Source organism: Oculina patagonica, chromosome 2, assembly GCF_052425735.1.
Source record: "Oculina patagonica isolate OP01 chromosome 2, crgOcupat, whole genome shotgun sequence".
Taxonomy (NCBI): domain Eukaryota; kingdom Metazoa; phylum Cnidaria; class Anthozoa; order Scleractinia; family Oculinidae; genus Oculina; species Oculina patagonica.
In genome coordinates this window covers 25707718-25727120 of record NC_135759.1, presented here as the reverse complement: position 1 = coordinate 25727120, position 19403 = coordinate 25707718, and the positions used below count along the sequence as shown (strand labels likewise).

Here is a 19403-nt window from a genome sequence, read left to right as displayed (position 1 = left end):
AATGCGATCGCTGCAAAAAGAGTTCAGCCGATGGCGATGATCGCATGCCTGGATACGATTGTCCATCGTGGAATTAGTGTGATGCTTCTTAGATAATTCAATGTCATGGGATTGTGTTGGCGACTTAGCTTGTCTAGATCAGTTGAATGAGTTTTTGTTTTTAGGACAAATGGGGATAGTTTACGCCACAAGTCTGCAACGCAGGCTAGTCGCAAAGTCGCAAGCCACATTTCTTCACTTTAAATATTATTAAACAATAGTCAATGCGGTTCAGGACCGTCTCTGCATGCAATGTCCACATCTGATGGCCAATGCCATGTTGGTAATATCCCAGGTGAACCAGAGCCTTGCGCAGCGTCACTTTTGCAATAGACGCACTTTTATCCACTGTAGTTGTTTTCACAGGACTTGATTATTTTATCCAAGAGAAACAAGATTTCCTCTTGGTCTCTTTTGCTGTTTTGGCTGCTCGCTTGCTTTCGCATTGTTGACTTCAGCAATGTCCTCGTAGCACTCCGCTAGTTTCAGCATCATCTCTGCCTCGTCCAGACTTCGCTTCGCTTCGCTTCTTCTTCTTCTGAAGTTTGAAAAGATGTAGGATAATTTACGTCACACGTCGCAAATGATTAGTGTCTGTCGCAAGCCCATCAGCTCACTCTAGATTATAAAACAAAAGTCAATCCATAATACTGAAGGTCAGGTCATGAACTTTGCAAAGTCTATCCGGAAAAAAATTAGTTAGTTGCAAAAACGATTGTAATGAACAGCTTGGTCCAGATTTCAAACTGTATCGTGGCGCTCAGCTTACTTGTTTTACAGAAGATTTTAAAATGGCGTTGTTGAGCCACGTTTGCCGCGGGGTTCATTGGAATCAAATTCAGTTTGACCATATCATATGAGCCAGTAACTTTAATCGTGCGAATCGATGCTGTTGAACTATTAAATGGCGCGATCTAATCTTACTTATATATCTGCGTTGAGGAACAGCACTGAAAATAAATGCCCGTTCCTTTCGCTTAGCCTGCAGAACGGGCGGTGGTTAAGCGGGCAGAGTCCGGAGTGTGAAGCATCGCGATCCGCGCTCTGCCCCTGACTCGTCCCTGTCTTTCCGCCTTCGCACCATCCTTCACATGTTGCAATTTTCTCATAAAAGACTGGGGACATACATAGAAAAAATACTTCAATTCGTTAGCTCGTTGGCCTTTGTACAATGTAATGATTATATTCTTATATCCGGTAGTCGCCAACAGTCGTAACAGGAGAGTGTTCGACACCCCAGTTTGTAAGACGGACCGTTTTAAAAACTCTTTTATGATAGGCAATAGTTTAAATTACATCGTATAGATCGCTTTTAATCGTTTTTAATATATTATAATGTAAACACCTTTTAATATTTTTCAAATCTTGTAATATATATAGTTTTAATACATTTTTATAAAATTGTAACAATATATGTAATTCAGTCCAAGGACTGCTAAGTGTTATCAGTAGTTTTTAAAAAAAGATTCTTCTTCTATTTATTAACAATACGCTCTGCAGTAGATTTATAGGAACATACAGGGGCGATAATAATAAGATAGCACTGACCAGGAGCCATAATCCCCGATTACACTCTTTTTTTAATAAGAATACAGTTTTTCCGACTCAGGCTGAATATTCTTATTTTTCTGCCGATTTTAGGCTGAAAATATTCTTATGAACATTCTTAGGAAATACCGTTTGACATTTCCGTTTAAGCAAGTATTGGGTGTTTGGTGTCCAGATCTGTATCATGTTACATTATGCACATGTACCATTGCTTTTCGTTACAGCCTGGCCGTTTTGGCTATAAACAAAGCATTCCTCACAGAGTTAAAGTGACGGAAATGAAAATACCTGATTTTGTTTCAACTAAAAACTATATTCTTTTCAAAATCGCAGCCTCGGGTTTATTCTTAAAATATTCTTAGAAATTCGCGAATTTCAGCCTCGATATTCTTATAAACTAGATTCTTATAAATTAAAAAGAGTGTATGGCTCCTGTACTGATCTCAATACTAATTAATTGGAATCATACATTAGCAATTTTTTTTTGCCTTTGATAACATAAGATTCTATGTCAGTTATTGATTGAAATGGCTTTCGTCAAAACTACTGGGGAATTAACAGCCAGGCAAGACCTTTAAATATATATATATTTTTTTTTTGGTGAAGCATCTCAGTAGTGTCGGCCCTGGAGAGTATTTCAAGCAAAACATTAAAACGGAAAAACGCCGTATATAATAAGTCGTTGTTTGCAAACTCTAATAATCAGTTCAGTTTCTATGAGATTAGAATTGTGTTGTTTTGCTGAGTGGTGTCCACATAATTCAACAATCTCTGTTCCTTTTTTTTTTCATGGTTCAAGGCTTTGTTTTCACCAAACCAGGACAGTGCAATATCAACACATTTTTGTAGCCAATGCTATGGAAGCACTGTCTGGTATAAAGACATAGGTCTCTGCATAAAATGAGCTATTGTAAGACTAATAATGCTAAGGAAAAACTAAGCAAAACTAAAAAAAGAATCGAGAATAGATTGTGATAGAAAACAGGCTGTGGTCTTATAAGGGACCTCAGCAGATCAAGTTGTTGGATCTCGTTATGAAGGTCATGCAATTCGCATTTTCTTCTTGCCTTCTGCTCGAGTTTCTCTGCTCTATCTTTATCGCCTTTCCGATATGCAAGCAGTGACTGACTGTAGGTGTAGTATATTTTGCTTCTCTCTGTCATGGTTTTATCATGCTGAGCAATGCGGTTCAGGACCGTCTCTGCAATGTCGACGTCTGATGGTGTGACGTCTTCTAGGATGCCATGTTGGTAATAGCCCAAGTGAACCAGAGCCTTGCGCAGCGTTACTTGTGCAATAGAGGCACTTTTATCCACTGTAGCTTTTCCACAAGACTTGAATGATTTCTCCAAGCGAAATAGTATTTCTTCTTGGACTCTTTTGCTGTTTTTGCTGCTTGACAAGATGATATTTGCTTTCGCATTGTTCACTTCAGCAATGTCCTCGTAGCATGCCCCTAGACTCAGCATCATCTCTGCCTCGTCCGCCTCTCTCATGGCTTCATCGTCATTGCCTAGATCATGCAAAAGCAGTGCTTTGCGAGTCTTAATCCTGGCATGAATTAGGACCCTAAACATTTGAAAAGCAAAATTACAGGCGATTAACAATCAATCAAATCAGCCATTACAAAATCCCCTTGTTAACTCCCTTTCTTAAAAAAAACTAGCTAATCAAATCCTGTATCATTGCCCTGGTAAACTTAAACGGGTAGTGCATGCGTAGTTTTCGTCATGTTATGTGCCATCGCGTGATGAAGAAAAAATGCCCCTTCATGTTAACGCGGTATGAATCCACGTAGTCATAATGGTATGGATTGAGCTCGCGACGTTACGCAAGCAGTTTCATATTTAAACACACCTTATCTTGTTCAAAGGCTTGCAAGTTAAGATTATTGACAACTTAGTTTTGGCCGGCAACTCTGGGAAAAGCGACCTGAGGACGAGTTTGCTCTCTTTCTCGAGGTGGGGGAGGGGGGGAGGAGAGAGAAAGAGGCCCCTGGGAACGAGGCTGCAGTTCCGGTTAAGGTCGCGGGGGACACCTACAGCATCAATAAATTGATGAAGCGGAATTTTGATTGACCCGCATCTTTTAAAACGCTTATTTCTCGGCTGTTATGGGTGCGACTAGGCTCAAATTTTACAGACATACAGAAATGATAAAAGACTATGAATGTCAACTTTTATTTGGTAGATTGCACTTGACGGCGATGTCACAGCCTCGTTAGTTCCGAATTGGGAAGAACTTGATTTTGCTGGCAGAGTTTGCGGAACGAGTAGGAGACAGCACACTGTGATCTTGTCGAAACCTAATCAGTCAATAACCTCTAGAGTCATAACAGAAGCGGATTTTTTTTAATTTAAAGTTTTCCACCAAGTTATGGTGGTTTAAATGTGCAAATTTGAATTTAACGCTCTTTTAGAATTACGTTTCTGTCAGTGACACACTACATTATTCCTAGTTTACCTCTCTGCAGTGGCAGCTCATGAAGTTCTGTATCCGCGCTGTATTCTCTGCCCCAAAATTGTCGGAAAAGTCCAAACTTTAAGATTTCCAAATGTGTCCCGACCAAAACACGATCAGTGAGGTGAGATGTAATTATGGTAATTATATTAAAAAAAAGGACACGATTGTTTATGCCGAATATTATTGTGATTACTCTGAGTTGCAGAAATGTTCAAATTTGAATGAAAATTAGCTCAGACATCCAACAATCTATATAAACGTATAACGCTAAGTGTGGTTCTAAATTGGTTAAAATATCAGAAACAGTGATATTTTTAGTCAAATCAAGCGCACGCGCCCATATTTTTTATCCAGTCATAAATATCTAGTAAAGTTGTCAATGTCAGTCGTTGCACTTAATTCGTGCATACACTTTAAATAAATGCATAATGCCGAGCCTAAGGTGTCCCCCGCGACCTTAATTTCAGTTTCGTCTCCACTTCCTTTTTCCACGTTTTTCTCCCATTCAAGCATATAAAATAAAGGACCTACCCATTGTTTGCCAGTAGTGCTTTCGGAATCAGACTATTCACCACTTCTAACGCTTCGTTTTTTTTCGAGCAATGGCTGAGTGCGGCCGCCTGTTGAATGCCCGCGAACAGTTTGATATCCACATCATTGCTGAATCCTTTGAGAAACTCCACAAGTTCTGCCCAGCGAAAATTAAATCCCAGAAAATCGGATTTATTCATCATGTTAATGTATCTGGTGCTGTGGAAAATCTCTGGCCTCGAGCGTGAAGGCACAAGATCAACACTTGTGACTGGACGTTCCGCTAATTTCGCAACTCGAGTTCGTATTCTCAGAAAGATTTCACTATTGCCAGTCGCTTCAGAACTTCCGGAAGTTATAGCCACTTGTGTATCTGTGTCGTTTCTGCAAGTACAACTCTTCATATTTTCTTGTAACCTTTCAAGATCTTTTTCAAGTAAGAGCAGGTTGTCGTGATCGTCTTTTAACCATTGTTTGTATGACACGAGATCCTCGGTCAGGAACTCTGTTTCACTCCGCAACATTTGCAGTTTTTCAACAAGAGGATCTGAATTTGTCACCAAAACTTCAACAGCCTGCAACAAAATATCGATATTCCTTTTGAACTTGCTCTGAGAAATGGCTGGTTTCGATGCATGCGCTATCAACGAGTTTCTGACATCTTTAAGTTGATCAATGGCGTTAAGAAGTCTTCTTCCGCGTTCGCTGGAACGGCTTTGGCTTAGCGCGCGTGAATACTTTAGAGCGAAAACTAACGTAGTTACATCCCATTCTTCTACGTTCCCACGAAACAAATTGTCCTTGATGGGTTGGTAATCCCTAGCATGCGCTCGATGGTACAGTCGTGACTTTCGCGTACGCATTCGCTCTTCTGTCAACAACTGTGAACCGCTGGTTGAGTTATTTCGCCAAGGAGTAGATTGATGAAGGCTGTTCCATTCTTGAATAAACACTTTTCTCAAAGCTGCGGTGGAGTAATCTATTACACCCTTAGCGAGCCTGAAAAATCTAAGTTCTCCGTCGCTGTAGATCGTAGGCATTGTTTTGTTTAAGACTTGCGAGCGCCGAGTAACTAAAACTGCTGTCATATGCATATTTCTGCCCGAAGATAAATTTTCGATTCACTGTATATTGATGAACTTGATTGGGGGATTCTAGAAATGAAAACTACAGCCCCTAAAGAGATCAAGTGATTCTCGGAAAGAGTTTTTTTTTCTGTTCGCTGATATTAGCGGTGTGAACTTAACAATGTATGATTGCTTTCGCTGACAATCTCAACTGCCTCAGTGGAGTAAATGAGTTATGCATTATGGATGACTAGGGCCTGAGCTAACTTTCAGCGAGTTTTGTTTACTGATGATCAAAATTGAACATAATTGTACGGAAGCCGATAAGGGTCACTAGTTGTCGCTTCCAAGTTGTCGCTTCTCAGTTGTCGCTTCCAAATTGTCGCTTCCATTCCTGGAGGGGCTTTATCTATTACAATGTGATAGAGGGGTTGGGGGTGTAGGGTGAAAGTATAAGAACTTTCAGAAGTTTGTTCGTCAAATTTTTAGTTCCCTGGTTTTTATCCCCCCCCCAACTCCCCCCGTACTATGTTTTTCCAATTTGTCGCTTCTCAGTTGTCGCTTCCTAGTTGTCGTTTCCAAGTTGTCGCTTCTCAGTTGTCGCTTCCAAGTTGTCGCTTCTTAGTTGTCGCTTCCCAGTTGTCGCTTCCAAGTTGTCGTTTCTCAGTTGTCGCTTCTCAGTTGTCGCTTCTCAGTTGACGCTTCCAAGTTGTCGCTTCTCAGTTGGAAGAAGACTGGGAAAGAGTTGCATTGTCAGCCATGTTTGCGAAGTTGGTGTTGTGTTTTCTTGAGTTTAATAAATGTTGACGGGCCTGCACGACTCCTGCAGTTCGCAAGTAAAGATTACATAGCCTTTAAAGCTTAGCTCTGACAAGGATGTCTTTTAGGGATTTTTCTTTGCGATATGCTAGGAGGGGTGGCTCCTTGAAGATATTTCTTCTGTATCAAGTGCCACTTCCCCATGAGTATTTCTTTTATGTTAGGCAACGCCGGGTGGTGTTGCGTGACAAAGGGTAGAATTTTCTTTTGTGCGGTTTTGTTTTTGTTTTTCAGCGCCGTTTTTCTTTCAGAAAATTTGACTTCTGAGAGATGTTTTTGTACTATTGCTGTTGGGTAATCTCTATTCTTAAGGCGTGCGGCAAAGTTTCTAATATTTTCCTTAAAAGTAAGTTGTGAGGAATTTGTTCTTAGAAGCCTCAACGCTTCTCCTTTAATAAAGCCTTTCGTTACGCCTGGCGGGTGACACGAATAATAATTCGTGTACTGAAAAGTTTCTGTGGGTTTAAAATGTGTTCGCACATCAAGTATAGATTCTTTGAGGAATCTTTCACCTTTGTACACTATAGTGTCCAAGAAAGTCGTTTCTGTTTCTGATATTTCAGCTGTGAACTTGATAGTAGGATGAAAGCTGTTTGCCTCTAAGAGAAATTCTTCTATTTTGTCTCTGTTTGTGTCCCACATTGAAATGATGTCATCAATGAATCTTTTCCAGAAGATGGGTGTTGTATTGCTTTGTCTCAGTATTTCTCGTTCTATTTTGGCCATGAAAATATTAGCAAATGCTACAAACGACGCGGAGATTGCAGACAAAGATAGTTGTTCCAAGGCTGACTCAGAAGCGACAACTTGGAAGCGACAACTGAGAAGCGACAACTTGGAAGCGACAACTGAGAAGCGACAACTTGGAAGCGACAACTGAGAAGCGACAACTTGGAAGAGACAACTGAGAAGCGACAACTGAGAAGCGACAACTTGGAAACGACAACTTGGAAAAATATATTACGGGGGGGGGGGGATAAAAACCAGCGAACTAAAAATTTAACAAACAAACTTCTGAAAGTTCTTATACTTTCACCCGACACCCCCACCCCCACTATCACATTGTAATGGATAAAGCCCCTCCAGGAATGAAAGCGACAACTTGGAAGCGACAACTAGGAAGCGACAAATTGGAAGCGACAACTAGTGACCCTTATCGGCTTCCGTATAATTGAAAGTAGAAGGCTCCGTCAACTGTCAAGGACTGTAAAGATATGAATACGATCATTCTCGTTCCCAGAGCCCGCGTCCCCCTGGACCAGCGGTCGGGAAACGCGAAAAGAAAAAGAATTTGGAACCCATTTTGTTTTACAGACTTTACAGGAAAGTATTTTCCGTAACTTTGTTATCCATTCTTATCTAAATAATTTCGACAGATCTGTGGTAACAATAGGTTTCAGAACTTTGTAACCATACTCGGTGACCAGTATTTCTTATCAGTATCCTGCTTTTGAAAACTTACGTAATCGCTTCGCATGAAACTGACAGGGGCATTGTCGTGTTCCTTGTCTGGTTCGTACGAGTCCAGATTCAAGTATAACAATGGTGCAACAATGGAAGATTAGAATAAGATATTCCATTTGTCGTGAGTGTCTGTCCAGTACTGTCTATGAATATTCCACTGCTCTTTCATACGGCTTATAAGGCATTCTAATATTCTAATGTCGATTTTGAACACACACAAAGCCCTTGCAAAACAGAAACAGGAAATGAATTTCCAATATTCGCAAAGATACATTATTTTATAACCTGCGTAACCGGCGAAAACTCTCTCGCAGAGAGATTTCGTAAAACACTCACAAAACATTATGATGACGCAATGTCCTGCTACGCCTCCGAACACACCCCCTCAAGGGACCAATCAAATTTCGTCTTGTAAAACCTCAACCACCATGACAACGGAACGGGAACTGAAAAAGAATGGACTTTGGTCCTTTATACCTGTTTTTTGTGACAGATTTCCAAAGAATTCTGCGTAAAAACCAAGCAAGAACATCGTAACTGTCCAGTTAGAAGAAGTATATTTCAACATTGTTTGGCCGCAGGCGAAAATCACAGAAACAATTGTTACATATTAGAACGTCAATCTTGTCACGGCCTGATTTTAAAATATGCGCAACGTCACGTCACAAAATCCTGTTTGTGTAGTGTTTTAGCAATCCGTGATCTTGAATTGCTCAATTCCATATAAAGGAGACAAACTATCTCTATCTGAGGAATCAAGAGCTTGACCTTAGAGTGCCGCCACGAGTATAGGAGACAACGTGTTCGATTTTCACACCTTCATTCGTTCGCTTGTTTAGTTCGCGTGTGCCACTGCGGTTTTTTAAACATCCATAAAGATGCGTAGCAGACCAGGAGAGAAAGAACCAACCGTATTGGTGAAGTTTGTAAGCGCTGGGTTAGCTGCCTCTGTCGCTGAAGCCGCCACTATTCCGATAGACACGGCGAAAGTTCGCCTTCAGGTAAGCGTATTCATAGGACAATGTTTTCTGGTGGTCGATCGATTGAAAACAATAATATGTAAAGGTTTCAAAACTATCGAAGGAAGAGCTCTCAAGTCGTTTGTAACTGACTACAGTATTATTGCGCAAAGTGCGCCATTTTAAATCAATACTAGAAACGTTTAAAATACCGGCTTTAAAACAGTATTTATAAGGATAAATACCCGGCATTTTAGTTGCTTCTTAGTGTCTGTGTCTAATGGCATATTTGAATAGCCTCCCGCACAGATATTCGTCAAATCGAATGTACGCGGGGAATTAAGAAATTATTCATGAATTTTATACATGCTCCCTAAAAACTGGAGGGCATTTCATTCATGGTAAAATACGCGGAATATTGACCGGCGGTAGATTTCTCTTCGTATTAAAAAGAAACGGAACTTGGGAAGGTTGTGTGTGACGTGTCGCATGCAAAGGCAACAAATTTCATTATAATAATTGTTAGTAGTATTTTATTATTAAGCTTGTGGGAAAGCCGTGTATGAGTGGTAATAAATAGAATAAAGCTTGAGTGGGCGACATCGTTTTGTTATGGTGGTAAGCGGCATCAGGCGGACGATGTAGGATCTGTCATAATTATTTTGGCTAAATCATATGCACATGATCGTGCATGTGTTTCCGAACGTTAAGTTGTTATGGTTTTGTGAGAAGCATGAGATCACTGGGATTGGTCGGAACACTTTAACTTTACATTGTGTAGTGTAAAATTATAACACCCCCCTCCAAGACCCCCCCCCCCCAAGAAAAAAAAATTTTAGTAAATAAACCCCTTCAGGCAGCTAGTATAGTATATTGGAGGATAATGCCAGGGGCTGAAAGATTGCCCAAAAAATGAACAGTTGGCCGAGAAGCGAAGGTTCGAGGGCAACTGTGGAATTATTTATTTTATAACCCTCCGATTAATTTCTACAACGCGCATTATCGCCAGTAGATAGGATAAAACATACAGTCAACGCGCATTATCGCCAGTAGATAGGATAAAACCTACAGTGATAATCACTGCATAACTGCAGTTGAAATAAATGCAAATTGATGAGTTTCATAATTTTTGAAACACTGTGATTTGATTAAAAAGTTAGACCCGAAAAGATGACTTTGTTCGTTTGTTGTGTACTTGTCTATAAAATCGGACAACGGATATCAAATCGGACGGGGTATATTGCCTCATACCCCTTGTCCGATTTTGTACCACGTGATGTGTTTTGTTCACATGCGCGGAATTAATTTTTGGATTATGACAAATGTTAACACCCCTCAGATAATGCCCATAATCCCACCCCCACCCCTACTACCATTTTCGAGCGACCGTGAACGGCTAACTTTTTTCTGCGTTTTCTCACGTGTAAAACATTCAAGTTTGTATAGACAAACTGTCGCGTTTTACAAGAAAACCATTTAACGTAGTTCCCCCAAAATATAAAAAATAAGTAAACAATCGAAGGTTGCTGTCGCAGCAATTGCTAGAAATGTCAAGCCGCCCTTTGCTGTCGACATTCATTGAAGAAATATAAAAAGTCGACGCAAAAGTTTTCAAAACCATTGTTTCATGTGCAGAAACACAGGCGGAGCTGTCAAACTTGACATGTTGACGCTCCAAACGTTAATTGGTTCAATTGAAAAACACGACAGTTTGTCTAGTCAAACTTGAATGTTTTAACGCGGAAAAAAGTTTGCCGTTCACGGTAGCTCAAAAATGGTAGTAGATATTTACTCCAAGTGGTTTTTGGGTCATTCTCTTCTTACAGTTACGCAAAAGTAAAACAGAAAATTATCTGATAGTGCCTTAAATAAAAATTTTACATTGATATATACTGTATATTTTTTGTGATGATTTTCCCAAAGGCATCCCTGAAGGTCTTTGGAATCCTTAACTACTCAATGACTTTCATTTACACTCCTTCTTATAAAAGCGTGAACACTAAAAAATATGTCTGGAATGTTTGTGTTTAGCCAATCACATGCGAGAACTTCAGACCGCAGAAACCACAAATAGTAAATGGGTTTCCATCGGTCACGGAGCAACTTTAGTTCTTATTTTGTTTCAGGATACACGCTCTGTCTTTTTTAAGAATTTAAAGAACTGCTATTCTTTCGTATCGAGGGCCACATCCAGAACATGGTTTCAGGGATTTTTGAAAGAAAAAAAGGACGGTTTCTCTAGCGACGATATACGACATGGTTCAGTGCATGCAGTATGTTGTAGACATGTCTAGACATAAGATGTAAACACGATAAACCGAATATAAAATACAAAATTGTGGAGTTTTCGTTACTGATTGTAAATCTTTTCGGTAGAACAAGGGATTCGATTTATTTCGGCAAACGATTTCAACCCTTAGGCAATTAGAGGTTCCGTGATCGTAAGACTGCAAACTGCAAAGGCTCCAGACGAAAATTATTCAAAATGTTGGCGTGATTGGTGCAAAGTAAACACCTCAATCGCTCAATCGTTTGATTTTCGCTTTTCCTTCCCGCTATCGTTTCGCTGTTATCGAAGAAACAAACCTTCCTTCTATCAGTGTTTAGGTCTGCTACAATAGTTGGGGTGAGATAAAAACCGGAAAATGCAAGCTTATCTCAGTACAAATTGTAACATGCCATCTGGCGAACGGTAACTGCAGATACGAATTCGTTACAATTTTTTAAAATTGGCGGCAACTGGGGCAAATCGTAGCGTCGGGCGCATCGGTTTTTCAATTTTTTCTATAAAAAAAATCACTCAAACCTATTCTTCAGTGGAGCAGTGAATGTTCTCAAAAAGGAAGGAATTACAATTAGTGTGTTTACTTGTAAATTGGAGCGAAACGAGAACCAAATATTGTTCCGTGACCGATGGAAACCCATGTGGTTTCTGCGGTCTGAAGTTCTCGCATGTGATTGGTTAAAAGACAAAGAACATTCCAGACATATTTTAAGTGTTCACGGTTTTATAAGAAGCGGTGTAAATGGTCAGCCAATATTGGTTTCATTCCAAACTAAAAGTTAACATCACATACATAAATGTGAAGTTACCCTCAGAGAGCAAAAGGGTTAATTAAATGAAATTTAATGAGAAAAAAAGATTCACAGTAATTCTGTAACATTACTTTTAGATCCAAGGTGAAAATACAGTCATGGCAAATGTACAAAGTGGTGTAACAACAGGGAACCCCAATGTACGATACCGTGGAATGATTGGATCCATGATAACAGTTGCAAAAACTGATGGCATGCGATCCCTGTATAAAGGACTTGTACCAGGAATTCACCGACAACTCTGCTTTGCTAGTATTAGGATAGGACTCTACGATACAGTAAAAAAATTCTATGGAGATGACGACCCCAGCAATCCAAAAGTCATAAAGAAGATTCTTGCCAGTTGTACAACAGGAGTCTTCGCTGTATCTCTTGCTCAACCAACAGAAGTAGCTAAAGTGAGATTTCAAGCCAGTGCCACACGATTTGGATCCAATAAGGCTTTAGATGCTTATAAGTCAATTTTCAAAACTGAAGGAGTTCGTGGTTTGTGGAAAGGTGCCTTTGCAAACATGGCCCGTCTCTCAACTGTCAATGCCTCAGAGCTGGTTGTGTATGATATGGTGAAATCGTTCTTTCTTAGAAAGAAACTAATGGAGGATGAGTTCCCTTTGCATTTTGTATCTGCTTTTGGTGCTGGTTTTGCTACCACCGTGATAGCATCGCCTGTTGATGTAGTGAAGACACGCTACATGAACTCACCACCAAATACTTACAAGAGTGCCATTCACTGCGCATACATGCTGTTCAAGCACAATGGGCCTTTTGCATATTACAAAGGGTAAGTAATGCTCATCACTGTATCTGAGAGGTATTAGCATCTGTTATTTCCAAGTGTAATACCATTAATTTTGTGTTGTGAAGATGGTGAGAATTTTTGAAAATCGTCAAATAAGAGTTAGTGCTATACATACTGTCACCAAATTCTTAGTCTGACTCATATCATTGTATGGCGTGTTTTTTAACACTATTGACTGTATTAAGTAAGGTACAATTTCTCGAACCCTCAGTTACCTGAAACTGGTGCTTTCTCAAATCAATTTTTGTTTCCCTTGCATGATACTTCTCAGAAATTTTACCCCAATTTCTCAAAGCAATTTTCTTTTCCCCTGGAGATTTGAGAAATTCTATTGTCATTTTAACTGATTAAGGGCCTCTTCACATGAGCCCGGTTTACGGGCTGTCTCAGTTACCAGGACAGATTTTGACGTCTGTTCATATGGAAAATTTTAGCCTGGTTGACGGGGATAAAATTCAGAAACAAAAGGCGACACATAAGTTGCATCTTTCGCGACTTCGTGCTTTATTGACCCTGTAATTTTATTGCTACGCATCTGGTGGAATGATAGGCAAAATAGCAGACCCGGTTACGAAAGGAAGCTATTTTCTCAAAAAGCGCCGGCGCCGGGCTGGAGTGTTCAGGATCTTCCCTGCGGCTCGGGCCGGTCGGTCCGGGCTGGCCCACCTCTCATATGAACACATCCAAAATTTTACGAAAATGGGGCCGGATCTTGGTCTGGGCCGCCCGGTCAACCGGGATCGTGAAGAGGCCCTAAATCGATCCAGTCATGGACTAAATCACGCAATATAAACATTTTTTCTAATTCTATTAAGCAAAATTAAAAGTCAACTTTATAGATACAGTCGAACTTATTATTTCAAACCGTCAGGGGAAACCGAAAAATAGTTTTCGAAATAACGGGAGTTCAAAATGGCCTATGTTAAATGACTGCTGTGTAAATTCAAAGGAAATGGGTTTTAGTTCAAAATAATGGGGAATTCGAAATAACCGTGTTCGAATTAGCGGGTTCCAACTGTATTTAAATCAGTCTATAAACTATTTGACAACAAAATGACTAAAGAAAGTTCCATGGAGTGTAAACATGATAGAACAACTTCTAAGTGCATGTACAGCTAGCAATACTAACAATCAGTATACTTGCTTTGTGTATCGGGCTAAGGGCAGCAAAAAAAATCAGTTTGCTGAAACAATAGTGACATCTATCTAAGTTGTCAAGTATACAGGGAACTTTGATAAGAAATAAAATTAATCTTTGTGTTAGAAACTTTGACAATGAAGCATGGATGCAAGAGTGTATATATCTTTATTTTGGTGATATGAATTGCATGTATATATGTCTGAATTTATCAAAACCAGGTCAAGGAAATCTCCACTCCATGTATAAAAACTAAGGGAATGTCATCTTTTTTTCTCTTCTCCTCTCTCTTCTCTACCTTTCAGCATTTTTTTTTTTCCCCCTTTCTTGGCGTTGTGCCTCCCGTCTTGTTCAGGATCTGAGCACTTTTCTTTGACCCGGTTTTGAAAATTCAGAATATATATGTTAACTCATTGGTAAACTACTTTTGTGTTTCAGGTTTACTCCAAACTTCATACGACTGGGATCATGGAATATTGTCATGTTTATGTGCTTTGAACAGTTCAAGAGGTTTTTCAACCGTGTAGCTGAGCCAAAGCATTGAGAATAATCTTGATAATATTTAACTTGCCATGCAAAAATAGCCCACATTAACATAGTTAAATCTGTCTTTAGGCACCAGTTCGCTTCAGAGAAATATCTGAGTTTCTCATTGATAGAGTGTTTTATGCTACGTACTTGTAACTGGTAATACATAAATTATATGTCAATATAATTATTTTAATTTTCTGGTTTTGCAAAATTTAAAAAATACCCAGCTGAAATATTTGTAGGTTTATAGTGTTCACAAAATATTCACAGGTTTAGTGTTCATCTGGTGGATGATGTGTTAGAAAGCTGTGATCATTAAAGTAATGTCTTTTTGACATTAAAAAAGTTCAATTTTGCAACTTCAAAGGAGTGCAAACAGTAGATTGTAACAGTAGATACTTACTTATTGGATAGGGGTAATTATACTTAAGCTTGGTATATTTTAATAGTAACATTTAAACAGTAATTTTAAACTTTAGTTGGTTTTATTTTGTGTTTGTTAAATCTTTTAGAGATAATTTAAAATTTTAAAGTAACAAATGACAGGAACAAAGTGGTAATAGCAATAGGAAAAATGTCCCCCTAGTAGAGTACCTCTGAGTAGCTGTTTAACCCTTGCTGGCTCTGTGCACAGTAGGCAGAAGTGAGCTCTGCACTGCAATTAATTTTGAAAAGCTTGTTTACAAGATCTTCAGTAAAAACAAACAAAATCAACATCTTTGATACATGTACATACACTTAAGCCTTGATCTCTTGTTGTTTTGTGTACCTAGTTCATCACATTCCTCCATGCACACCACTCCTTGGGTGCTTGGACTTTAACAACTAGCACAAAATTAATGGGCTACATTGTCAGGACTTAAATTTTAACTTAGTTTTGTAAAAAATATTTTAGCAATATATCACTCAACAGTTTTTCTTTGTTATTGGTCTTTCAACTTCTGTTTTTAGCACTAATAGATTGAGAAATATATCTCAAGCATATATTTAAACTATTTTTGGGAGATTGATAAAGTATTATAAAATAGTTATTCTTACATTGTACCAGATTAGTTATACAGATTAGTTATAATAACTTGGCCATCATTTAAAATTTTCTTGTAACAGTGTGAAGTACTAAGAGAGGGATATTTAAAATAAAACTCATTGAAGAACAGTGTTGTTGTTTTAATTTATTAAGCATTAGTTAACTAGTTACTTCTTCTGCAAGGGCGGTATTAGGAGAATATCTCTTGAGGTTTTTATGGTAAGGAACAAGCTTAGGAGGTTCATTAAAGAAAGACCAAAGATAGTAATATTCTTCCAGTGAAGTGCTGGGCTTGTGAGAGTGAACAAGAAGTTTATTATATGGCTTGCCCACATTTTGCCAGCTGGCCGGCATTATACCATCGCTCATAATACCCAAAATCAGGCCCCAACTATCAGCCAATCATAGTGCATGTTACAGTTGAACCTCTCTAATATGGACACCGAAGGGACAAAGCAAAACGTCCGTATTAGAGAGGTGTCGGTATTATAGAGGTCACCACTATGAGGTCACTTTTGACTTCATTGACAGCTTAAAGTATAAGGTAACTCGAAATGTACTGCAACGCAATGCTGCAGGTAAAACAATAACACCAAGCACAAAACCAAAAACTTCTATGAAGAAAAAAGCATTGCGTGGTTGTTTTTGTAACCACAAACAGGAAATTACATTAGGAACACGAAATATCATCCCCTGATCACTGGAATGTCTGTAACAAAGAGGTTAAGTTTATATGAATTTGTTCCCTGGGTCCGAGATTTAGTGTCCATTGTCCGTATAAAGAAGGTCTGTGTTATAGACTGGAGGTCTTTTCTAAAGAAATTATATGAGAATTTTGTTTGGACATCAGAGATTGTCTGTAATAGAGCAGGGGATTCATTAAGGGCCGGACACCGGGCTTGACCGCCTGTGAGCCCTTTGCCCGGCTGTTCACTCTGGGCTTTCATCGCTTTTCTGAATAAACTTGATGCTTAGTGCGCTGTGCCTTCCCACTGAATATTTAAGAATCTCCTTGTCTTGTTCCTTCCTCCTGCTCAAACCTCATGTTGGCCCCATGTTCATTGGGAAATGATTGACGGTCTACATGAAAACCATCTTGAATCTCCCAGATTATCAATTTTCCTGTTTGACCTCTGCCTGAGAAAAAGTAGAGGTAACGAAAAAGAACTCCGGACCCATAGGAGGGGAGGGCCATCCCCTTCCTTTTGCCCGGCGCTAAATCCGTATGCCTTCCTGTCAGAAATCTTAGGAATCCCATGATGATGAATAGAGAGGTGGCTGTATTAGAGAGGTGTCCATACTGTTTATATAAACAAGCTCTAGCCATGTAACAATGTAATAATTAACACACTTTGGTGTAAAAATTATTAGGAATAGTTGCCAGTGAAAAAGTTATATAAAGATGGTTGGTGTCAGGGTTGAGTTGACAGTTTCATTCCCATGATTGGATTTATATGACCACATCAATAAGTCTTGTTAACACAACATATTGATGTGTTGAGAAGTAAATTAAAATGGATTGGTGCTGGTGATATGAAGGTGAAAGTGGAGGCATGAAGCTAGTACAAGATGGAACATTGCTGTGTACAAAGCTTATTTAACACTGTGAGGAAATAGGTAGCCATTATATGCAAGCACTTGGCATACACCTTGACCAGTGCATCATTCTTGTTTTGTTTTGTTTTTTCCGTTTCAGCTGATCATATCGAAAGCTGAACACAGTTTATACTACAAAAATTAATTATACTAAGTGTCAGTGTACTCAACTAGTAATGCTTTTGAGAATATTCTGATCACAATATACCCAGGCTGTAATATAAAAATATGCAGTACACACCTTCTCTTCCTGGTAGCAGACATGTGCCCTCCCAAAAATAAAATCTTGAGAATTCAACTGTGAATGCTGAAAGAAAAATATTGTACAAAGTTTATTATTTCAATTGTTTACCCCTAGGGCCTAGGAATTGGAAAAAAGTCAATTTGTGCATGATGAGCTGCAATATGCCCTCCTTCTCCAACTGCCCCTACCCCCTCCCACCTGCTCTGAGAATAGGGAATAGGAGGTGATGCATGGCCTGACCTCCCATCCACCTGATCTACCCACTCAATTTTGAGTCCCGAGAGTCAAATCCTTGACCTGAATGTTTTTTGGGGCAAGGCGGGGGCATTACCTTGGATCACATCAGCCTCACAAAAGGTTTCACTATGTTTTACAATTCAGTATTCGGAACTTTATGTGAGGTTTATTCGTGCAATATGAAAATGATCATGCACTCAGACAGAAGCCACCACTCTGTGAAAAACAGGGAACTCCCCAATCAGGTTGACTCTAATTTCTCTACCATTACATTTAGCCGATAGCTTGTTTAACCTAAATTGTTAGCTCTTTCTTGCCAGGTTGGTTTGATCATAATAAATTAATCGGCTCAAAAAAATTATGGCAAACAGAATTTTGTTCATGGATTTCATGACAATATAACAGCTGATTTTGAGCTTAAAATCTCAATAGTTTTGTCCCAACTGGTAAGTAAATGTTTCCTTTAGGAAAAATAGGTATCTTACTTGGATGATGTTGTGTGCGAATGATGAACTCAGCACATCTGGAACGGCGACAGATCATCATTTCACTTCATTGCAATCAGATCATTTCTTGCTCGTCCATTACAACCTTTCAATCTGCAAACTGTTTGCAAATTTGGCGCTGCTAGCCTCGTTCTGGAGCGAACTGAGCCCACGGTTTTTGGACGTCAAGCGCGTGACGACGCGCGTGACCAAATTTTTCAAAAGATATGAGTCCAGGAGCAGTCTTATTCCAAAAGATGAGTCCAGGAGCAGTCTTATTCCAAAAGATGAGTCCAGGAGCAGTCTTATTCCAAAAGATGAGTCCAGGAGCAGTCTTAATTTGGGTAATCCATCCAAAGTTAGCTCGAAAACGTCAAGAAGGTTGCGAAAGACGGATTTTAGGTTTTATGTTAGCCCATTGAAGGACTTGAAGCTTATTGACGCCTTTGCCGGCCAAACCAGCCGTGCCCAGTGTTGGCCTTTGTTTCGGATCTGACGACACGTAGCCTGAGTATCAGGCTTATCTAAAGGGGAAGGGAGAAAGGGTAGAAGCGCGAAAGGAAAGAAAAGCTTGACACAGACGCTTTTATTCCAGTTTTCCACCCCCTCACGGCGTGATAAGCGTCAACCATATCAAATTCATTTCTGGTTGTCCCCCCTCCCCCCCCCCCCCCCCCCCCCTAGAAGGCCTGACTTGGGTTGTCACGTCATCAATTTTGCCCAAAATAAGGCAACACACTGTATACTCAAGCACTGTATTTCAATGATACCCAAAGCATAGGGTCAGCAGAGTTATTGGGTTCATTATAAAGCAAAGATGCGTACGAAAATGCTTACATATTTGAGTGAAAAACTCGGAGAAAAATTCCCCCCTTCTAACCGTAACCCTTCTCCTGGTCTCCATGGTATTAAAGTATGTCCCGTCTCGTTGATGCTTTCTCGGGAATTTTCGAACTGAGGAGGCCAATAACTGCAAAAAAAAAGAAAAGATAAGAGTAGAGGGAAAAAGAAAAGTCGAAAGAGGTAGGTATCTCAAAATTTGTTTTTGCGCATGCCTGGTTAAAAATGCGATAAAACGCGGTATGTTAGTGAAAGGTAGGGCACTGTACGAGGCCAGACTTGAACTCTGCCGCCACGAGTAAAATCTTGCCGCGTAAACCTGATAATCCTTTTTGCTCGTTTCGTACTGTTTGCGCTATAAGACAGGCTTAAATATTCCTCCCACCCGACCCACGTTCTCGTCACACCAGCCCCCGATATACCCCCTAGATAAGTCCCTGGTCGTTGATTCTTGTATTCTTTTGCACATCCCTGTTATTTATAATTATATTGTTATATGAGAGTGTTCCTTCATGCATGC

At 39.6% G+C, this 19403-nt stretch overlaps 2 protein-coding genes and 2 long non-coding RNA genes across 4 annotated transcripts in view; 1 reads left to right on the top strand and 3 right to left on the bottom strand.

Moving 5' to 3' along the window:
* Positions 1–19403, bottom strand: part of LOC144643800 (uncharacterized) — a 73012-nt gene that overhangs the window by 5423 nt on the left and 48186 nt on the right. The window lies entirely within an intron of this gene.
* Positions 23–18161, bottom strand: LOC144643799 (uncharacterized). Its single transcript, XR_013568976.1, has 3 exons — positions 18044–18161; positions 17319–17384; positions 23–577 (listed from the first exon to the last, which is right to left on the bottom strand). It is a non-coding gene; the product is annotated as an uncharacterized LOC144643799 (long non-coding RNA).
* LOC144643786 (uncharacterized) lies at positions 914–6691 on the bottom strand. The gene is made up of 2 exons (XM_078503129.1): positions 4582–6691; positions 914–3156 (listed from the first exon to the last, which is right to left on the bottom strand). Exons 1-2 carry the CDS (start codon positions 5673–5675, stop codon positions 2493–2495), a joined length of 1758 nt encoding a protein of 585 aa, XP_078359255.1. The 5' UTR covers positions 5676–6691; the 3' UTR covers positions 914–2492.
* LOC144643774 (putative mitochondrial transporter UCP3) lies at positions 8488–15610 on the top strand. Its single transcript, XM_078503120.1, has 3 exons — positions 8488–8932; positions 12064–12767; positions 14362–15610. The coding sequence occupies exons 1-3, from the start codon at positions 8810–8812 to the stop codon at positions 14465–14467; spliced, it is 933 nt and encodes a 310-aa protein (XP_078359246.1). The 5' UTR covers positions 8488–8809; the 3' UTR covers positions 14468–15610.